General features: G+C 41.4%; 1 protein-coding gene across 1 annotated transcript; it reads left to right on the top strand.

Annotated features, from left to right (window-relative positions):
* Window positions 1-5,595: 5,595 nt before the first annotated feature.
* amotl2a (angiomotin like 2a) lies at window positions 5,596-14,398 on the top strand. Its single transcript, XM_067597799.1, has 11 exons — window positions 5,596-5,815; window positions 6,665-7,462; window positions 7,607-7,757; window positions 8,365-8,509; window positions 8,617-8,709; window positions 10,237-10,532; window positions 11,193-11,383; window positions 11,488-11,589; window positions 11,684-11,844; window positions 12,165-12,329; window positions 12,592-14,398. Exons 2-11 carry the CDS (start codon window positions 6,735-6,737, stop codon window positions 12,675-12,677), a joined length of 2,118 nt encoding a protein of 705 aa, XP_067453900.1. The 5' UTR covers window positions 5,596-5,815; window positions 6,665-6,734; the 3' UTR covers window positions 12,678-14,398.
* The last annotated feature ends 960 nt before the right edge of the window (window positions 14,399-15,358 follow it).

Here is a 15,358-nt window from a genome sequence, read left to right as displayed (position 1 = left end):
ACTTACTCTTATGGAAAAATACTTGGACCTCAAGAAAAAGTTTCATTTCTCTGTGGATTTCTTTGAAATGAAAGACATAATGTTGACCTGAATCAAACTGCACTGAGGTCAGTGAATCTAATCCAGCTGAATCAAACTGAATTAAGCTGAAGTGAAACATATTAAAAACCACCAAGGTGACGAGCCCACAGGGCAATTGTGAAAAAATGTGTCCTTGCCTTATCTGTTAACAGCATCGCCCACAGGCGTAGCCCTGTTTAGAGTCCCACACTGGTTCAGTGTGACTTGTTTACTTTTATGGTTAAGTGTGGAATGTCTTGTGTCATCAGGTGCAAGGGAACCGTTTCTCGGTAGACCTGCAACAAGTCTGATTTGTGTAAATGTTGCTCACCTCCAGCTGCTTCACAGTCCTCAAATATGGCTGCTGTCGTTTATTAAGACGTTTAAGTGTGTGAGAGAAAGCAAAGATAGCTTGTCTGTCATATGTGTTGCTTTCAGGAATGACACCTAGAAATAACCCACTGCTTTTAGTAGCATTATATTTTCCATTTGTGTATTCAGTCCTAAAATTCTCATATAAAATTCTCCTCTGCTGACGTTTTGAGAACTTAAGCAATCCAGGTGGTGCGCTTTAGTAAATTCAACTCATTTTATTTCCAGACCTGTAAGTCATTTGAAAAGTTATGAATTAGGTCAGCCAGGCACCGGTATTATTCATAAGAGAAACCTCCCCATTAAAGAGAAAACGTCAGTGGCTGCTGGTTGCCCTCCTGTCCTCCCCAGTAAAACAGCAGACTGGAGGCTCGGTCAGACCCCATGCACATGGTAATGTGAGGAATGCGGCCATTTCCTCCTTTGCAGGAAAACAAAAGGAGCTGCTGAAGCGCCTGGCTTGTCCCACCTCACATAACAAGGCTGGTGCTCCCAGATCACAGCCTTATTGTGTTAACCCAGTCAGCCCAGGCCACACCATTAACAGGCTCGAATGGCTGATCTTAAATGTCACTTCTGTGTTTTAAACTGTGTGGAAAGAGGGCGACGGTCTTACAGGATGTCTGTGTGATGAAGCTCAAATGTGCCAACATGGTGACAAACATGGTGTGAAATGTGCTGTTTGAGTTTTCAGTTGAATCTTTGACTTTCTTCACGTGGGAAATATGTACTGTTCAGAAACACACCAGGGTTCACACCTGCCTCCCCTGAGAATCTGTTGTCTGTGTGAAACAACTCTCAGCAGAGGGAGGTGGCGCAAGATGAAGGATAACAACACTTACATCTTGAGTATATTCCTTGTTCTCTCTCAGCAAAACACAAGTGATGATAATGCAGATCATTTTGTCTGCGTACTCATGTTAAAAAAACATTAGGAGACTCACCTGTTTAATCAGGACCTCCTGTGGTTAAAGGAATAGTTTGACATTCTGGTAAATATGTTTATTTGCTTTCTTGCTGAGAGTTAGATGAGGCGATTGATACCAGTCACTCTCATACCTGTAAACTAAATATGAAGCTACAGTCAGCAGCAGATTAGCTTAGCTTAGCATAAAGACTGGAAATAGGCAGCTGGCCCTGTCCTCCCAGCGACATCGAAGTGTATTTCAGTTTTTGCACAGGTTAAACAAAAAATAAGTGTTAATTGGTAAGTTTTACAGGCGCACTTAGGTGGATTTTTTTTACATGTGGACAGAGCCAGGCTAGCTGTTTCCCCCTGCTTCCAGTGTTTATGCTATGCTAAGCTAACATCTGGGTCTAGTTCCGTATGCACAGGCATGAGTGGTATCAATCTACTTGTATTACTCTAAGCAAGAAAGCAAATAAGCCTATTTTCCAAAATGTCAAACTTTTCCTTTAAGAGAACATTTGTTTTTGTTGACTAGTGTTAGCTTGTTTGCTTTGTTTGGATTTCATCAGCAAGTGACTCATCTGACTGTTTGATACTGTTGTGAAACGTTGCAGTATGTTTGATTCCCCCTTTGACAAAACTGCGGGAAATATTTACTCATGAGTTTTGAATGGGATAAATACACTTGAATAATGTTATTCTGATTCCCTCTAAATGAGGATTCAATTTCCAGCAAACAGACACTCATTCAGGTATTTGTCTATAAACTGGGTTTGGTTGACTGGAGTCATAAAAAAGAATTGTGATGACTTGTACCAGCAAGCTTAGCAGTGAGTCACATTGACTGTGCTGTCTGTGTGTACAAAAAATGTATAAAATTGTTGTACCACAGTTGTTGTTGTTTTATTCTATTTTTAGGGTGCCTTTTTGACATCTGGCCGCGGGCCACAGATGAAAAGCCTCTTGGGTTAACTCTGGCTCTTCTGTGGGCACTGACATAAAAATAAATAAATTAATAACTCTGCAGAGTTTCATCCCATAAACCATCTTTCTTTAGCCGTATTGAAGCTGCATCATACACAATACATATTGACAACACATTTTTCCAGTGTATATGAAATGTTTGGGTCATGTTGGATAAAATGCTCTCTGTGTGTCTGTGTGTTACATGAGATCCATAAAGTTGTTCTGAATGACATAATGTTTCACTTCTTTTACTCTTTCTCTTGTTTAGCTTTTATGTACTGTATGTGCTCTATCATGTGAAATTGTTTTTCTTAATGTGAAACTGCTTATGCCGCCATCTTGACCAGGACTACCTGGAAGAAGAGTTTTTATATCTCAGTGGGACCTTCCTGGCTAAATAAAGGATAAATCTAATAAATGAATAATAAATAATGCACAGCTGATATGAGACTGTGGCCAGTCATTGCTGATATGTCTTTCTAGTTTTTTAGTAGAGTTTAGTGGTATGAATATTGGATTACTTCAGTTATATTACATGTTAAAGGAATAGTTTGACATATTGTTTGTTAAATATGAAGTAACATCCAGGAGATGGTTAGCTTAACTTAGCATAAAAATTAGAAACCCTAGGAAATATCTTGGGTCTGTTAAAAATCGATGATTTAAAAATCTGTCTACCAACACCTCTAAATCTCACTGATGAATTTTAATTTAAATTTAATCTGTAGCTGGGTCATAACCTCTTGTTTATATTACATATATTCTTTCAAAATAGTTAATACCTGACCAGGAAGGCCTTCAAACCCAGTATGTGGATCTATCTCTATCGTATCTCCTTCATTTCGTCTTCTACGGTACCTTAGCTACCTTTACCTCTCCACTTTTGTGCAATTTTTTTGTGGGAGACATGGGCATTATTTTATTTTTATCATCATAAACCACCCTACTGTTTCTCAAAGTTAATGTTGTTTACTTTTGTTCCCCCAAATATCGCAAAATCTGTCTTCACCTGTTAATATTTTCAGCGTACTGGCACTTAACAGTAGCAAGCTAGCTTAAAGTTGCGGTAAACTAAGCTAACACGGCCAGTTTGCCTTCTATTTATTTCATTTCTGTAGGAGGTGGAGGGGGCAGTTTTATTTGCATCAAGGTCATGCTTTATTATCTGTCATTGTCAGAATAAATGGATATGAACTCCAAAGAGAGTCCTGTGTCACAGCAGTTTCATTACTAACCAACATAGGGCTGGAGGTACGACTCCGGTAACTTACTGGTCCTGGCCAAGAAATAGCATAACCCCCCATAAAACCACACCTTGTCATTTTTACTTTTCAGTTTTTGCATGGATTAAACAAACAATATGTAACATGTTAATTAGTGAGCTTTAAAGATGCTGGTAGGCAGGTATTTTTCTTTAGACAGAACCAGGCTAGCTGTTTCCCCCCCTTTCAAGTCTTTATGCCAAGCTAAGCTAATCAGCTTCTGGCTGTTGTTCCATATTTAACAGATGAATTTAAGAGTTGTATCAATCTTCTCATCTAACTTTTTGTGAGAAAGTGAGTGAGCGTATTTTCCCATATGTAAAACCTTTGTTTAAAGAACTAGCTGCACTACTGTATATTTTAAAATAGCCAACTGGTTAAATGATTAAAAGTGCAACAACACAATGTGAGGTATTATATACCTCTGCTTATCTTGATAACAACAGATGAATCATGAAAATGGCAAAACCTGTCGATACTTATCAGTTGCTAAAGCAGCATTCTTTACCAACTGTTGGACTTCAACTGCCATGCAAATGAGCAGGTGGACGTTTGCCTGTGAGTGTTAGAGATAAAGTAACCTACAGTTTGTCTACTGACTGCACCACACTAACAAGTGAAGACTTGTTTACTCCCCACAACCACCGCCACCACATTAGGATGATCCTTTTCATGCAAAAAAGGCTGCACAAAAAGCACTCAATAACATTACTATCCAATACTACGACCCAACCCCCCACTGCCAGCTGATCCCAGGGTCTCCATCCACATGCGTGTGTGTGTGAATGAAGTGTAGTGCTAGTGGTGGAGGGGAGAACAGCAGATGGCAGGGCAGCCCCCGTCATGTCTGCTTTTTGGGGAGAACAATGCATCTCTCAGAGCTCTTATTAAAGGAGGGGAAGGGGATTTCAGTCCACGGACAGCTGGCAGGCAGTGTGCCTCGCACCCACCCCTCTCCCTCCGTGTCCACACACAGACACACACTCTGCAATTAACTGGCACGGGCCACAGCTTAAATATTTACCAGGCACATGCAAACAAAAGGCTGCTCAAGAAATAATGATTAATCCATGTCTCAATTATATGACAGCACTTTTTTTCATCACTGCCTCATTGTGGTTACTTTAATGGGATGTAGTGTTAGCATCATTTAATATCCACCATGCATTGCAGTTCAGCTTTAATTGTCTCAAATCAATATGGGGTCTGGTGTTCATTATCACATCTGTTTATCATTTTTAATGCTGGGACAGTCACTCGATTATTTGATTAGTCTGTAGAGTAAATGATGTAAAAGATGTTTATAATGAAAAAATATCAAATTTTCTCTCTTTCCAGGGATTTAAATGTCAGAATTCATTGCCTTTCTTCGTTTTATATCATTTTAAACTCAATATCTTTGGGTTTTGGACTGTTGATTGGACAAAACAAGGATTTTGAATATGTTACCTGGGGTTTCTGGGAGACTATGATGAGCATTTTCACTATTTTATAAACTAAATGTCTAATCAGTTAATACCAAAACCAACTGATGCATGAGAAACATTAATATTTTAAGAAAGAATCTGCCTAAATCTTGATTTCTTTTCCTTCATCATATGTTTTTTTTTTCTATGTTAAACACATCAATCCTCATGTATCATATTTCTTAATATTATATCGCTGAAATATTTCAACTAAAACAGTGACTTTGTAATGTTTCATTGCATTTTATGTTCTATTTCATCTCCTGCTGTCTCACAATAACATCCCCTAAAACTGTAAGAACTTAAATCTCCTTTAACTTTCGGTACTGTGAGGACTTAAAATTCCTAAAATTACACAACAACAAGCTCTTTTACATGACACAAGCAGCCAGCTGAGATAGTGGTGCTGCTCTGAATCCAATTTTTTTTGCTCGTCCCTCTACCTCCCCCCTCTCGGCCCCCCCTCCACTCTCCTTCTCCTCCTCCTCCTCCTCCTTCTCCTCCTCCTCCTCCTCCCCTGTGCTCTGCTTTTGATCCCACAGGGACTTGGAGCCTTTACATTCCAGTCATTCCAGCCGCAGCGAACAATCGGCCCTCAGTTATTTATTAGTGCGGCTCGCTGCTCGGTCTGCTCAGTCTGCTGCTACCCGTCGGCGCGCACACACGTACATGGCAAAGCAGAGGAGGACGCTTGGGAAACTTGTGGACATTGTTGAACTGAGCGCAAAACACTGAGAGATATTACAAGACTGTTTCCTGTGTGATGAGATTTTAATCTGGTAAGTTTTACATTTTATTTTCTTTAAGTTTAGCTCTCGCTCTTGGCGGTGTGTTCGGCCTACCATGGTGTGTTTGGATGCCCGATAAATCCCCATTGGCACGGATTTTTTTTTTTGCATGGCGCAATATTGACGGTTGGATTATTTGTGTGAGTTGCTTAAAGCTGACTCCCGATGGATCATGTTTATCTATATATTTTATGTATAAGAGCGTCATTACTGGACAGCATCCTGATTTCCACAGATATCCCAAATTTTAAATGAAACTCGCATGAAACCTGAGTTTATTGTTGATTTAAAGACCCTCTCAGTGGGATTTCATTACCTGTATTTTAAATCCACAGGGAGCTTTTAGAGAATAGGAGTATTTATTTAAAGCATTTTTACATGTTTTAATGTGTTTCCTGTAGGAACATATTTGGAGCAATATGTCATTGCGGTTTATGTCTCGTTGTTGTGTGAGTGTGTGGGAAGGCTCTGATGTTTATAGCAACTGTTGAGTGTTACACTCCTGTCTGACTGGAGAAAGTTACGCTTTACAGTGTGTGGACAATAAAACTGGATCTGCACTGACATCACTGTCAGGGGTATTTCCAGCAACAGCTCATGCACTCATGCCAAAATCCATTGTTCAATAGACGAGTTTCTTAATGCTAATTCAGAAGATTTCTCAATGTCGGCCCCTGCTTGTTGTTCACAATTGAAATATTAGCATTACAAATGATGGGGAACTTGTTGATGATAGTAATGGGGGTTGGGAATCCTGACAAAATACTGAGCTGATTAGATGTGATGTAACATATACTGTATGTTGTGCAGCGCTGATGAAGTTTGTTGTTTTTCTTTCAGATTTGTGATTTGTGAAGTGCCCAAACTGCCACCTCTAGGCTGTTTTTTTGCTCATTTCCTGCTGACTGAGATGAGAACTGCTGAAGACTCCTCTGGAACGGTCCTGCACCGTCTCATCCAAGAGCAGCTCCGCTACGGGAACTTGACCGACACTCGCACACTTCTCGCTATCCAGCAGCAGGCCCTGCGTGGAGGCAGCAGCGGCGGGGGCACAGGCAGTCCCCGCTCCTCTCTGGAGAGCCTGACTCAGGAGGAGTCCCAGTACATCCAGATGTCAACACGCCAGGAGCCCCAAGGCCAGGAGCACCAGGGGGATTTCCTGCACTCAGAGAGCACTGTGTGCCATTTGTATCAGCTGCATGGAGAGGAGCTACCCACATACGAGGAGGCCAAAGCCCACTCCCAGTACCTGATCTCTCAGAAGGGGCAGGCAGAACAGGAAGGCCCAGGCATGAACATAATTGGGGGGCACGGACATAATGAGGGACAGTGGGATCTGAAGAGGGAGCACGCTCGCTCCCTCAGTGAGAGGCTCATGCAGCTCTCTCTGGAGAGGAACGGACTTAGAGACGGTCTGGCTATGAGCTCTTCACACAGCTATCCACAGCTGTATAATAATAATGTTACAAACATTGTGTCACCCAACAAGCAAGGAGCCCAACAGTGTGCAGAACAGCGTGGGCCACCCCCGGAGTATCCTTTCTGTGCAAGACTTCCTGGATATACGCTCAGCCACTCACAGGAGCATGGACACTACTACAGAGACCCTCCTCCCCCTTTCTACTCACAGCACCACAGGTAATCCCAACAGATTCATGTTTAACATCAAGACATTTTATGATTTCGATAGATATCAAATAAAATCTGATCAAACCGACAGCTTCCCAAGACTTTGTGGTTTCAGCTGTGTTGTAACAAATTACTCATGTCTCCCCTCAACAGGTATGTGTCTGCTCAGTCCCAGGTGGCTCACAACAGTATCACTCCAGCCTCCAGCAATAACTCAGTTCAGACCGACGTGTTGATGCGGGAGAATGAGAGGCTCAGGAAGGAGCTGGAGGTCTACACAGAGAAGGCAGCCAGGCTTCAGAAGGTGAGAGGGGAGGGTGGTGCGATAAATGGCTCATAGAGGGTGTGGAAATCGTAAAATAGTAGTTTCTCTGCCAGTACATGTCAGGGTGATAAGTGGTCTGGGAGTATGAGAGTTGAGAGATACAAGTTTATTGGTTCACTTCATGGAGAAGTAACATGGATACATCAAGTATTTATCATGTACTACCCATGATTGCCTTTGTTTCTGCTGCTTGGGACTTTTTAAAATGGTGCTCTACCAGCTAGTTTGCGCTTTACAGTTGATAGTTTTCTCTCCATTCCACCCTCTGGAATGCCTACGACACATCGTTCACCCTTTGTCTTTCAAAGCATGCTGGCATATTGCCATGAAAGGAGATAAATGCCTTGACACCTGGGACTCACAAGTGTTCACTCAGGAATGTTGATTCCCAGTTTTCAGTTGCGCATAGTGTGAAGAAGCCGTTTGCCTGCAGGCTGACTCACAGTTAAAGAAAAGAAGGGCTGCATTTGCAGAGATGAGTGATTGGCCTTATTGATACTAACAACTGCAACATAAACCACAATCCAGACTACCAACGAGGATGCCTCTCCCACAGACTGATCTTCCTCTCACATTTTCTTCCCAGTTGGAGTTGGAGATTCAAAGGATATCTGAAGCGTATGAGACCCTGATGAAGGGCTCTGCCAAGCGGGAAACTCTGGAGAAAACTATGAGGAATAAACTAGAAGCAGAGATTAAGAGGATGCATGACTTTAACAGAGACCTGAGAGGTACGTGCCTAGCTGTCCGTTGAACCAAAACTGTCCTGGTAATGGTAAAAAAATCTGCTTTTAAATGTAATTCCACATATGTAACCGCCATGTTTTGCTTCTTACAGAACAACTTGACACAGCTAACAAACACCGAGTGGCCAAGGAGGCTGAGTGTACAGACCAGAAACAGCACGTCTTTCTTAAACTCTTGGAGCAAAGTAAGTTTATGTCTGCATTAGTCTTTTATTAGACAAACGGTCCTCTCATACCATTTTGCCTGCAAGTTCGTCACAAAGGAGAGTAGGAAGACTTCAGGTTCAGATCAATTTTTTTATCTGATCTGATAAATCACACCGCCCTGTGAAGCACTTAATAATAGCAGGAACATAGTTGAGCAGGGATTGGTTTCCTCCTTCAGTGAAGTTGTGTGTTATAAAAACTGGGGCCCCTCATGTTGGGACACAAATGGCTCTATCTCTAATGTTAAGAGTTGCTCTTGGCACTTGGACGCCAGCTATTTTTCATGGCAGCAGTAAATGTTGCCTGGATTCCAGGAATTTTTTTTAGGTATTTCAGGCTGTTCCAGCATTAGGAATGCCCCCCTAACACACACACACACACACACACACACATTCAGTTTTGCATCACTGCTGACTTCCCTCCTCAAGGGGAACTAATAAGTCTGGGACTCCAGGGCGTTCAGGCCCAACTCAACATGACCCCCGGCTAGCTCACTCTCCTTGTTTGGACATTTCTTTACCTCTTGGTTTAATCATGATTGGCCAGTTGTGAATATTTCTTCCTCCCTATTCTGTTCTGTGCAGAGAGTGTGCTGTGGAGTAAATCCACCTAACCTCAGTTTACTTATGACAAAGGATTGAAATGAATGATGACATATCTGACAGTAAGGTACAAGCATAAAATCCTTCTAGTTACATAATCAGACATACCATTCAGTTATACATTACCCTGCTGGAATGACAATTGCACTTCTCTGGATTTTCAATACAGCCATGTGATCATCTTTAGCCATAAGATAAGATATATTATTTTTTTGTTTTTCCTGAAAACAGTTATCTTGGCACAACAGGAACAAAACCACATATAAAATACAATAGTCGGATGTGTACTTTATAGTTTTTTTTTGTTATAAGGACTGCTTGAATTATATTTTGAGCTGCTTGTTTACTTCATGCCCTTAGAAGCATTCCAGAGCTTTTCCCAGTACAAAGCTATGACTGTGTGCGTAAGTGGATAAGAGGAAGTCTGCATTCCCTCCACAGGCATGCACTCATGTTGTGTAATCAACCTGCTTTTAAAGTAGCACAACACTTGGTGTTACTTTTTAACAGTTTTCATTTAAACATGGATCAAGTACATGTGGAATATTTTAATCAAATGATGATTGCATGTTTATAGCACAGTATGCCTTCACTTGGGTCTGTTGTTAAACCACATGCCTGTATAGCAGCATGTAAATGTCTCTTGTTGGGTCACATTCCATTGAAAATGTACCTCCCTGAGTGACTGCTCATGTAGCCGCTTGAGTGACCCCATCAATGGTTGCTGAATAGTTTTGATTCTGGCCCTCTTTAACATTCCTTTGACCTCTCCTAGGAGGCTGCTATTGTCCTAGGACAATAGGAGATGATAACTTTCCAGCCTCATATCTTCCACGATCATGTCACTGTTGTAGTTATTTGCATCTCATTCACCTCCCCGTCCCCCTCCTTTCCGTGTTTTAGATGAAGAGCAGCAGCGGGAGCGTGAACGTCTGGAGAGACAGATTCAGCATCTGCGTGTCTCTGGGGAGGAATGCCAGCGGAGAAGGGAGCTGCTTGAGCAAACTCTGGCCTCAGCTCAGGGCCGCAACCGGCAGCTGGAGGAAGAACTGCAGAGGAAGAGAGCCTACGTAGAGAAAGTGGAGCGGCTGCAGAGTGCGCTGGCTCAGCTGCAAGCGGCATGTGAGAAGAGGGAAACGCTAGAGTTGCGGCTGCGCACTCGCCTGGAGCAAGAACTGAAAAGCCTCAGGGCGCAACAGGTGAGAAGAAGATCCTCATTACATTTTATGTCTGCAGCTTCAAGGAATAGTTTGACATTTTGGAGAATATACTTATTTACTTTCTTGCAGGGAGTTAGATGAGAAGATTGGTATGATTCTGATATCTGTCCATTAAAAATAACTAGCCTAGCTTTATCCAAATGTAAAACCTCTAAAGCTGCAAAACATGTTATATCTCACAGTTAATCTGTACACAAACTGAAAAGGAAAAACAAAAATTCTTGATGAGGGTTATGTAACTTACAGGAGTATTTCTTGGCTGGGTGCATTGACTTCCTGTAGTTTCCGCTGGTTTCCTAGCAACCTCATGGTGATGACAATACTCCAAGGCGTCACTACACCCAGCCAGAAAAGTGTAAGAACATTTTGAGGTTCTGGTGGGCAGATTTTATTTTAATCCTTGTACAGGGTCAGGCTAGCAGTATCCCCCTACTTCCAGTCTTCATGCTAAGCTAAGCTAACCGGATAATTGCTGTGGCCTTAAATGTAGACATGAGAGTGGTATTGATCTTCTCATCTAACTCTTTGCAAGAGAGCAAATAGGTGTATTTATGGAAAAAGTCAAACTATTCTATCACTATCTAAAATGTGTTGTTTATTGGGAAGTCTAATGTTAACCACTGTTGTCTGTTATGTCAGTCTCAGAACCAGGCAACGGACCCCATGGCTTCAGAACTGAGCTCCTCCACTTTGCAGCAGCAGCTGAGGGAGCGAGAGGAGCGTATTCTGGCCCTGGAGGCAGACATCACCAAGTGGGAACAGAAGTACCTGGAGGAGAGCACCATGAGGCAGTTTGCAATGGATGCTGCTGCCACTGCTGCTGCACAGAGGTATGACAAAACATGTACAGAATGCAAAGATAAACATCAGATAATTACAGATATAGTGACTTTTAGGGATCAAGTGTTTTAACAGTCTTCTGTTTCATTTTCAGGGATACAACCATCATCAACAATTCACCCCGACATTCACCGAACAGCAGTTTTAATGAAGACTTGCCTTTGTCTAGTCACAGACATCAGGAGATGGAGAACAGGTACACATCCTTCTACGTCCTTGTTACATACCAGTTTATGCTTGGAGTTTGGGGGTTTGTTAACTAATGTTGTAATCTATTTGTATATGTTTAGGATCCGAGCACTTCATGCTCAGCTCCTGGAGAAGGATGCTGTGATCAAGGTCCTCCACCAGCGCTCCAGATGGGAGCAGGGCAAGCTGGAGAGGCAGGGGCTTCGGCTCGCCAGGTCCGTCCCTTCCATCAACACTGTGGCCAGCAGCACAGAGAGTAAAGGTGAGTTCACATTTCATGCAACACCGAGAAATTTTGAATCTTTAATGACACATGGTGTCAAGCGACAACTGGCAGACTGGTCAGCGTCGCCAGACAGAATGTATGCTTCCTAAAAAAAAGTAGGGAGTATGAGACAACCCTTTCGTGTCCCTCAAATAGACAACATGTTTTTAAAGTGGAATGCATATCATCTCTCACTCCAGAATAGCCCGATCCAGAATAGTCATGGGAAGAACTCGCCAGGGCAGATGTTCAGGAGTGTGTAAATGTGGATGTAACTGGGTAATTAAGCAGCCTCCTGTCTTTGTCTACTTTTGTAGCGAAGAGCCTCTCAGATGACCAGACAGGTGCTGCCTCACTGCAACACCAACCCTGCGTGGTGCCCAAGCGCCCGAGCCGAGACTCCAGCACCCAAAGTGACGAAGTCCCACAGGAGCCTGAGCTCACAGCAGAGTCGTCTGAGGCGATCTCAGCAGCTACCACTGGTGGGTCATTATTTTGTTAAGCACTTGACACTCAATCACCACCACACAAACTACTGTTCTGTTAATTTTAGGTCGGCCCGACCTATTCTATTTGACCACTATTTAAAGCGTAACCAGACCCAGGATTAGGACTGTTAACTTTAATAAGTTAAAACTGTGTTGGTAAAACTACACTGTTCAGCGACACAAGGTCGTTCAAGCATTGCAGTTGCTTTAGCATGCCAAAGTTCTTTCTCTAATCTGCTAATTTTATCTTTTGTAGACACCTCGGAGGAGCCTAAGGCACCACTCAGGACATTCAAGAACATCAACAGCACAGATGCAGAGGTGGTTGAAATCCTCATTTGAGGATCACTCACTGAAGTTCATATAACTGAACAGTGAAAGCCAGTGATGACAGAGACATTTGGCTAAGGTGTTAAAGACATTCCTCTGCATCTGACCACAAGTAAAGAAAAGGTGATCATCTGACACAAACAGAGCAGTTTCACCTGAATCAACATGCAGAGTCCAGAATGTGGCACAGTTTGGTGAGGAGAGCTGAGCTTTCTTCTGCATGAGTCACAAACTCTTGAATTTTGCCACGTTCCCTCACAAGTCAGAATTCTTCAAGGTACCTGGACAGTATTCTGCATTATGTTTTGAATCGGGCTGCTGATTGTTGATATACATACTGTATGTTGTGCATGTTATTTTTGTAGTTATCTATTGTATTTATATTTGTAAATGCTGCTCATATTGTGGTGTCTTTTTTCTGTTTGGGAGGCGAGAAGGATCTGCTCGTCTTGTTCAGCTTCACTTTTTCATTTATATACAAATGGCTCACTTTTCTAGTTACATATGCAACCCATCAATGTTTTGTTAGGTTTATCTTGAATTTCCAGTAGCGTAACCATCACCATGCCCTCTGAAAGTAATGGGAATATTTATAAAGTCATCTTTTATGTTTTCATGCCATGTTTGAGGATTATTCTGTTTAACAGAACTGCTCAAACCTAAATTAACAGTTGGCCCCCTCTTTAAAATACATGCGGGGGCCTGCTCACAGCTCAGCAGAGGATTTGGAAACTTCCTTTGAATGCGGAGACTGCAGAATGTCTGTCTGTTCTCTCTTAAAAAAGCCTGTGAGGATTGACAGTGTTTCACGGGGGTCTAATTTTCCAGATCCCGGGTTAATGTTTGGGGCCTCAGATGGCGACTGCCCAGCATTTCGCTCCCCTCTGCTGACACGCTGGAGCTAATCTTCTCACATTCCTCGCTGAGGGAATGCTCCCGTTAAAGAAAAAGGCTATCTAAAGTCTGACCCCTCGCCCTTGTTAAAATGGCACGCATTCTCCACATGATTCCTTTTCTGGGACTGGTTATTTCTTCTGACCCATGGTAGCTGGTTCTACCATGAGCATAGAAATGGTCAACTATAATTGGCCTGCATTTGCCATTCTATTTGTTGTCCCCATCACTGTGTTATATTCAGCTGTGTTTTCTCCATTGCTCAAGTATCTCACATTTCTGAGTCTTTAACATGGAATCGTCTATTTATTTCTCCCTGTGTAATGTAGGATCACTGAACACTGCTGAATGTAGACTCCTGTTTTCCAGGAATGTGTTTTGTATTTAACTGGAATGGGCCAGAATTCAGATTTGTTCTACACTTAGAGGGGAATGTCGCTTAAATTCAACATAAATACATTTCTGAAGAAGCTAATAATTATTATCCAACATATTTGCCGTCACAATGCACTTGCTGGTCAATGCAACGTGTCAGTTTGAGTTAATGCCCTTCACTTTTTTGGAATGTGTTTACATGAATGGCTATTTGAAGTGAGAGAAGTTAATATATTTTGTAGTTTGTTTTTTTTCATTCATATACTTGTATTTGTTTTGTTTTCTGGTGCCAAAGATGTACTCTACTTTTAAGTTATAACCGAGGACAAATACAAAAGGCTCTGTTAAGGTGCCTTGCTTCAGCTGGTTGACCCATTTTGATGTTGCTGTGAACTTTTGTAAAGTATGTATTCCTTAATATTTCACAATAATAGATTAAAATTCTTAATATATGTCTGATAAAAGGTGTACTGTTTTTATTTGTTGTACTGGTTTGAGAAGTTATACTGTAAATGAGACTGATTACAAAAAACCAACTGCTCTCTTTGACCCTCTTTTGATGCACATCTGAACACTTTGATGTGTCAGTGAAGGCAGTTAGTATCTTCATCAATATCCCCACCTAAGATCTTCACTGCTTTTTATTCAATTTATTCAAGATAACTATTCAATACAGTCCATTTTGATATGAGACATATTAAACTAAAACCCAACAACAACTTCTTGTAGTTGCATGTTTCTACGAAAAATGTATTAGCTTTAGAGCAAGATGCAAAAAATTTGCTATTTTACTGTAACGTTTACAAATCATTTGTAATATCAAACACAACAGTACAGTCCTTCAGATACAAGTGGTGCAAGTTGATAGTATTTCCTTCATAACCTCAATTTTTCTCTTAATCTAATCTGTCTTGACTCTGTAGTCACATCATCACAGAGTAGCAGAAAAAGCTGGAAAAGTCCTGAAAACTGAAATAAATGCTTTTACATACTTTTTCACAAATCCAAAGACTATTTTGATTTAATGTACCTTCCAGTGGTTATTTATTAGATTAGCAAAAATTAGGATGCTTGTTATGCACTTCACATAAATGCTGCCAGTACTGTACTTGTGACAGCTGCCTGTCAAAGAAAAATGTAACTGTAAAATTTACATGCACATTTATGTACCTTATATTTAAAGTGAGTCAACGTGACTAGAAGACTAGCTTATATAACCAGAAGACTGTAAAATCAATAGACTGACTTAGTAATGTCAGTTACAAAGCAATATCTTATCTAACATTAGCTAACATTAGCTGCCATAAGCTTCTGGTTCAACCACACCAAGAAAGGCTGTAGCAGAAAAAACTCAGCTTTTCATTTATAAGAGGGTGAATGTGTTATTTCTAATTTCAAATCTACATTAACCTTTTGTGTTTCTG

The sequence above is a fragment of the Thunnus thynnus genome, chromosome 8 (genome assembly GCF_963924715.1).
Source record: "Thunnus thynnus chromosome 8, fThuThy2.1, whole genome shotgun sequence".
Lineage (NCBI taxonomy): Eukaryota > Metazoa > Chordata > Actinopteri > Scombriformes > Scombridae > Thunnus > Thunnus thynnus.
This window is presented reverse-complemented; position numbering and strand designations above follow the sequence as displayed.